This window comes from Salarias fasciatus, unplaced genomic scaffold (genome assembly GCF_902148845.1).
Source record: "Salarias fasciatus unplaced genomic scaffold, fSalaFa1.1, whole genome shotgun sequence".
Taxonomy (NCBI): Eukaryota; Metazoa; Chordata; class Actinopteri; order Blenniiformes; family Blenniidae; genus Salarias; species Salarias fasciatus.
The window spans coordinates 4719-12461 of NW_021941370.1; the positions used below are offsets into that span (position 1 = coordinate 4719).

General features: G+C 54.7%; 1 protein-coding gene across 1 annotated transcript; it reads left to right on the top strand.

The window, feature by feature from the left end:
• Nucleotides 1-3281: 3281 nt before the first annotated feature.
• LOC115384887 (diacylglycerol kinase zeta-like) lies at nt 3282-7739 on the top strand (the record flags this gene model as incomplete). The annotated part of the gene is made up of 8 exons (XM_030087062.1): nt 3282-4180; nt 5376-5484; nt 6190-6285; nt 6823-6900; nt 6966-7022; nt 7104-7172; nt 7237-7308; nt 7677-7739. Coding segments are annotated over exons 1-8 (1443 nt in total), but the record flags the coding sequence as incomplete, so codon positions are not given.
• Between the last annotated feature and the right edge of the window lie 4 nt (nt 7740-7743).

The following is a 7743-nucleotide window of genomic DNA, read 5'->3' on the forward strand; positions in this document are numbered from 1 at the left end:
TCCTCTCTCTCTCTCTCTTTCCCTCCCTCACTCCCTCTCTCTCTCTTTCCCTCCCTCTCTCTCTCTCCCTCTCTCTCTCTTCCCTCCCTCCCTCTCTCTCTCTTTCCCTCCCTCTCTCTCTCTCTTTCCTCCTCTCTCTCTCTCTTTCCTCCCTCTCTCTCTCTCTCTCTCTTTCCCTCCTCTCTCTCTCTCTCTTTCCCTCCCTCTCTCTCTCTTTCCCTCCCTCCCTCTCTCTCTCTCTTTCCCTCCCTCTCTCTCAGTGTGTTCCTCCGCTCCGAGGGAGCAGCACTGATCTCCTCCACTCAGGTTGTATGACTCTAACCTCCTCCTCCTCTTCCTCCTCTTCCTCCTCCATCTCTTCTTTCTTCTCTTCTTCCTACTCCTCCTCTTCCTCCATCTCCTCCTCCTCCTCTTCCTCCTCCATCTCCTCCTCTTCCTCCTCATCTCCTCCTCCTCCTCGTCCTCCTCTCTCATTTCATTTTCTGATGTTATAGTTTCTTTCTGCTTCACCTGTATCCTCCTCTGAACTCTGACTCAACACAGATCACCTCCGAAATACCAGCTAGTTACAGCTGGTTACTGCTGGTTACAGCTCGTTACCTGCTAGTTACCTGCTCGTTACAGCTGGTTACAGCTAGTTATCTATCATCTAATGGGAGCAGTCAGTCTCATCTCGCGGCTCCAGCTCCAACATTAAGCCTCGGGATGTTTCGGTTCTTCTTCGTTCTGCGTCTCACGGATTAAAACTTTCAGAGCCTGGAGGAGAAAATCTGAACAGCTGAGACGAAGGAGCTGGTCCGGGGCTCACAATCCCAACAGACCCCGGAGAACGCCTACAGCCGTCAGAGTTCAGTCGGCCCGAGCAGAACCACACAACCGCCTGTTGAACCAGCGCCTGTTCAGTCTGAGACTCTGAACTGATTCTGTTACAGTGAAAAGAGAGAAAGAATCGTCTGCTGCTCCTTCACTCCTTCACCTCCATCCTTCACTCCATCCTTCACTCCTTCACTCCATCCTTCACTCCTTCATCTCCATCCCAAGAAAATACCCTGATTAGACATTGAAGGAAAAGCAGCTCGATGTTAAACTGACCGATGGATGTTTTTCTTCTTTATTCCTAAAACATGACCTCAGGAACTCTGTGGTCTCAGCGGAGCTTTTACACTTCTGCTTCCGGTTCAGGCCAAAAACCTTTCGGTTGCTCCGTTTATTAACCACGAGCAGAAAAAACAGACATTTCACCTCCTCGTCGTTCCCCTGTTTAGAATAGAAACGTTAGGTTTCATGTTTTGAGGAAACTCATGTTCAGAACAAGAATCTAAATTCTGTAACAGCAGAAATGTAAAAACCAAATCCTCACACTGGAATGTCCCAGCTGGCCTTGAACGCCTCTTGACTGAACAGCAGCAGAGACATGGAGCCCACACACACACACACACACACACACACACACACACACACACACACACACAGTCGTCCAGGTACAGCCGGGTCTCGGAGTTCCAGCTCAGCTCTTCATCGTGGAGCTGCTGACAGTCAGACTGGTTTCAGACGTGGTTTGGCTTTGTTCCAAACGCAGTAACCATAGTAACCGTTAGTGACTGCTGGTTACTGCTCGTTATTACTGGTTACTGCCAGCTGTTGTTAGTTAGTGTTGGTTACTGCTAGTTAAGTTTGGTTACTGTGAGTTACTGTGGGTTAGTGTATTGGTGATTCTGGTTAGTTATTGGTGGTTATTGTTGATGACTTTGAGTTACTGTTGATTACTTTTAGTTACTGTTTGTTCGTGGTAGTTAGTTGGTTAGTAATGGTTGATGCTGCTGCTGGTTAGACGGCTGACAGTGAGAACCATTGTCAGTGACGGTGTTACTGACGGTGTCAGTCAGTGACGGTGTCAGATTTCATTCCTGCTGTTTAAAGTGAAACATTTCAGCAACAGGAGGAACATTTCTGCATCATCTGAGCTCATTTCTTGTTTCTCCTGAAAAATCTGAAGTGTGTGTTTCTGTGCATGTGTCTGTTTGTGTGTTTTCTGATGGAAGATGTGATGAAAGAAGCCAGATCAGAATTCAGACTGTTTCCATCCTGCTGCTTCACAACGTTTCAGCTTCTTCAGTTAGAATTCAACAAGATCCGGTTCTGACCGGTTCTGACATCTTCACTCACACTCAGGACTTGTTCTTTCTTTGTGAATCATCTTTGTGTCACTGGACTCATTGGACTGGACTGTTGTTGATTTGTGTAGCTGCTAGCTTGTGTTAGCGTCAGGTGAGATCAGGACAGACCAGGCGAGGCGGCGGTGTGTCCGGTCAGAGGGAAACCAGGTGAGAGTCTGGACTGAAGTCGGGTTCCAGGTGGAGTCAGCAGGTCAGGTATAAATAGAACGCTTCCTCCTGCGACGCTCAGTAATCACTAATCAGTCACACTGACACAGTTCCTGCCCTCGTCACGTCCTGCTGATAAGCTGCACACACACACACACACACACACACACACACACACACACACACACACACACACACAGAGAAACATCAACAAAACTGTGACATTAGGCAACAAAAATAAACTCTGTGTGTGTGTGTGTGTGTGTGTGTGTGTTTGTGTGTTTAATATTCCTGACTGGTTGTTGTAATGCTGTTGTTGTGTTACATTAATAACCTCCTGTTGTGTCACAGTGAGGGTTAACTGTTGTGTTGTGTTGTCATGAGGTTGTTGTTGTGTCTCAGGGGGATTAACTGTTGTCATGTTGTCATGTTGTTGTGTCCCAGAGAGGATTAACTGTTGTCAGGTTGTGTTGCCGTCATGTTGTTCTTGTGTCAGAGTGAGGCCTCACTGTTGTGTCACCGCGAGGCCCCCGTGGCGCCGTTGCTGCCCCTGCAGGGAAACCCCGACTCCTCCATCATTAATGCTGCAGCAGAACAGGAAGCTTCCACGGTCACACCGAGAGACAGTCGACAAACACGTCACCGTGACAACAAGCCTGCAGCCGTCAGAGTTCAGTCGGCCCCAGCAGAACCACAGAACCGCCTGTTGAACCAGCGCCTGTTCAGTCTGAGACTCTGAACTGATTCTGTTACAGTGAAAAGAGAGAAAGAATCGTCTGCTGCTCCTTCACTCCTTCACCTCATCACTCCTTCACCTCCGTCACTCCTTCACCTCCATCCCTCCTTCATCTCCTTCCTTCACTCCTTCCTTCACTCCTTCACTCTTCACTCGTTCATCAGGCTGACAGTTTTTCTCCCACAGCCTCAGAGCGTCTCCTCGTGTTTCCCGCCGCCGCCATGGACACGTTTTTCCGCCGGCACTTTAAGAGGAGGGACGCCGGCCCCCAGGCGGACTCGGACTGCCGACCCTGCCGGCAGCGCCGGCCCAGCGTGGCCGTGCCCACGAGCAAGGCGCGGCGGCGCTCCGGCGCCGGGCTGCCCTCCTCCACGCTGACGCGGCGCCGCCGCTCCAGCCTCCAGCTGCAGGGGGCGCTGCCGCCGAGCGTGGGCGGCGGCCGCCTGGCCCGGGCGCAGCGCCGCGGCGGGTGGGCGGGGCGCGTGCGGCGGCGCTCCAGCACCACGGCGCCCGGTCTGAACCCCCGCTTCGCCGTGAGCCGCGGCCGGCCGGGGAAGCTGCGCGGCATCGACGCCCACCTGCTGGGCCCCTCCCTGCTGCTGGCCAGCCTGCTGCAGATGGCCGAGGAGGAGGGGGAGGGGGAGGGGGGCGGGGCGGGGGCGGGGCTTCCCGCCGGGGAGCAGCAGGTGGAGGTCCGGCTCGGCGCCGACAGGAGGATCTTCTCCAGCTCCAGCAGCCTCCACTCGGACGGAGACGACAGCGGCGGGTCGGACGACAGCCAATCAGAGGGCAGCCGGCGGTCGGAGGCGGAGGAGGAGGCGGAGCTGGAGGCCCGCTGGTCCCCGCCCTCCACCCCGTCCTCCTCCTCCACCCAGGAGCTGAGGAGGCGGAGCCGGAGGGCGGCTGCCGCGCCCCGCTTCAGGGCCCCCCGCTGCCTCCGCAGGAACTCCTCCCAGGCGGCGCCCAAGAGGAGGAGGGTCTCCGCCCCCTGGCCGCCCGGCCGCAGGAGCTCCGCCCACTACCTCCACCCGCCTGCCTGCTGCAGGGGCCCCGGGGCCCTCGGCCCCCTGGGGGGCCACAGACATGACTCCCGGCTGGACGGCTGGAGCGCCTTCCTGCTGTATGTAGCCCCGCCCACTCTGTGTGTGTGTGTGTGTGTGTGTGTGTGTGTGTGTGTGTGTGTGTGTGTGTGTGTGTGTGTGTGTGGTCAGTCTGAGGGCCACACTCTTTATGTTTCACATCCTGAACTTTTAAAGCACCTGAAGGTGAATGAGGCGTGGAGAACATCTGGAGAACAGCTGCTTGTTCTCCCGGGGAACCTTAAAGCTGGATTCCCTGGACTCAGGAAACACCCGAGGCTTCATGTTCTACCTGAGAGTCTCTGCCAGGTCTGGTGACCAGACAGTCTGTGTGTCACTTCATGAATAAGAAATGAACATCCTCATTAGCAGTGTGTGTGTGTGTGTGTGTGTGTGTGTGTGTGTGTGTGTGTGTGTGTGTGTGTGTGTGCTCGGAAGTTCAGACTGAATTAAACCAGGGTGAAGGTTTTCACAGTCCTGGACTGCCCTGCTGTGAATTCAGACTCAGACCTGGACTCAGACCTGGACTCGGACCTGGACTCGGACCTGGACTCGGACCTGGACTCGGACCTGGACTCGGACCTGGACTCAGACCTGGTCTCAGACCTGGACTCGGACCTGGACTCAGACCTGGTCTCAGACCTGGACTCGGACCTGGTCTCAGACCTGGACTCAGACCTGGACTCAGACCTGGACTCGGACCTGGACTCGGACCTGGTCTCAGACCTGGACTCAGACCTGGTCTCAGACCTGGACTCGGACCTGGACTCGGACCTGGACTCGGACCTGGACTCGGACCTGGACTCGGACCTGGACTTGGACCCGGTTTGGTGACTGGCTCTGGAGACCAGGTGGGTCCAGGCGTTCTGGTGGACACACGTCAACAAAGTGAGGAGCGATCTCTGTCAGCGTCTTCAGAAAAGCTCAGATGTGGAAAAGTAAATCGGTATGGAGTCTGAAAACCCCACTGAATCATGGGAAGGCAGGAGACCAGATCCAGGACTCTGGAGGTGGGGAGAACCGTGTGGAACCGGCAGCTCCAGCTGATCACTCATGACAGGTCACCTCGGAACCACCTCCTCACCCACTACAGGAAACAGCAGGCGGCCTGGTGGGGAAAGCTCTGGTTCAGCCTGGAACCGGTCCATAAAGACAGCCTGACGGCCTCTCGGCTGCAAACATCACCTGTGAGCGCCTCAGACGCCTCTGTCCTCTCCTGTCCTCTCCCGTCTCCAGGAAAGCCATGGCCAAGGCGGGCACGCCGCAGACCGGGACTCAGACCGGGACTCCGGAGCCGGGGGCCGGCGGGGCTCTGAAGGAGCCCAGCAGCTCAGTGGACTGGAGCGTGAGTCCAAACATCTCCAAGCAGGACCAGGAACCGGTTCAGGATGAGCTCCGGTCCATATGGAGACCCGGAGAGTCACCTGGAGCCCGTCCTGTGGAGCATCACACGACATCACATCACATGACATCACATCACATGACATCACATCACCTGACATCACATCACCTGACATCACATCACATGACATAACATCACCTGATATCACATCACATGACATAACATCACCTGATATCACATCACATGACATCACATCACATGACATCACATCACATCACATGACATCACATCACATGACATAACATCACCTGACATCACATCACCTGACATCACATCACATGACATCACATCACATGACATCACATCACATGACATCACATCACCTGACATCACATCACCTGACATCACATCACATGACATAACATCACCTGATATCACATCACATGACATCACATCACATGACATCACATCACATCACATGACATCACATCACATGACATAACATCACCTGACATCACATCACCTGACATCACATCACATGACATCACATCACATGACATCACATCACATGACATAACATCACCTGACATCACATCACATGACATCACATCACATGACATAACATCACCTGACATCACATCACATGACATCACATCACATGACATCACATCACATGACATCACACACTGTTTCTTTTTTAACCTGCAGGAAAACGCTCAGTTTGGAGACCACATCTGGTTCGAGACCAGCAGCTCTGGAGACTTTTGCTACGTGGGAGAACAGCACTGCATCGCTAAATCTCTGGTGAGGGTCACACACTCACACTCCAGATGTTAGACTCCAGATGTTGGACTCCAGATGTTAGACTCCAGATGTTAGACTCCAGATGTTGGACTCCAGATGTTAGACTCCAGATGTTAGACTCCAGATGTTGGACTCCAGATGTTGGACTCCAGATGTTCTCCAGACGTCACGGCTCGAACGCACGCGGCGCTTCTGATCGCCTCCCATGTTAACCTATCTGACTGGCCGCACACAACGCGCAGGAAGGAGGAGAAAGTCTCTCCACAGGTCAGCAGAGCACATCCTCCTGGCAGAGCGGCGGAGGGAACAGACGTGACAACCGAGAGCAGCCGATGTGACCGGCGGAGAGCGCAGCAGCAGACACGCCTCCAGCGCGAACAGCCGAGCGCCGGCGCGGCGCCTCCGCTATGCGTCCGCGTCCAGTGCGTTCCCGGCGTCGGACTCCAGACGTCGGACTCCAGATGTCGGACTCCAGATGTTGGCAGGCTCAGCCCTGCTGTGATTGGCTGACACTCTGGACTGTTTCCTGCGTTGCAGCAGAAGTCTGTGGGGAGGAAGAAATGCGGTGGCTGCAGGATCTCCGTGCACGGCACGTGCATGGAGCAGCTGGAGAAGGTACCAGAACCCGGGCCTCCGCCTGCTCCTGCTCCTCCTGCTCCTCACGTTCTCCTGTGTGTCAGATTAATTTCAGGTGTAAGCCGTCCTTCAGAGAACCCGGGTCCAGGGCAGTCCGAGAGGTTGGTACCTGCAGACCGCCGCAGACCCTGAAGGCCTGACGGCCCTCGTGACCCCGCCCCCCCGCCCCCCCTGTGTTTCAGTCCGCCGCGGTCCGACACCACTGGGTCCACCGGAGGAGGCAGGCGGGGAAGTGCCGGCAGTGCGGGAAGGTCAGCCTCGTTCTGCGGTTCTCCGTGTTCCAGTTCTGCACCTGAGACCCCTGGTCCTCCACAGGGCTTCCAGCAGAAGTTCTCCTTCCACAGCAGAGAGATCGTGGCCATCAGCTGCTCCTGGTGCAAGCAGGCGGTGAGTCTGCACGTAATCACATTACTTCACTGCTCCTGAGTCCGCACGTAATCACATTACTTCACTGCTCCTGAGTCCGCACGTAATCACATTACTTCACTGCTCCTGAGTCCGCACGTAATCACATTACTTCACTGCTCCTGCACCTGGGACGGTAATCACATTACTTTCCTGCTCTCCCAGCTGGCACTGTAATCAGATTACCTTTCTGCTCTTCCAGTTGCGACAGTAATCACATTACTTCCCTGCTCTTCCAGTTGGGACAGTGATCAGATTACTTTCCTGCTCTCCCAGCTGGATCAGTAATCAGATTACTTTCCCTCTCTTCCAGCAGGGTCAGTAATCAGATTACTTCCCCTGTCTTCCAGTACCATAACAAGGTGACGTGCTTCATGCTGCAGCAGATCGAGGAGAGCTGCTCTCTGGGGGCTCACG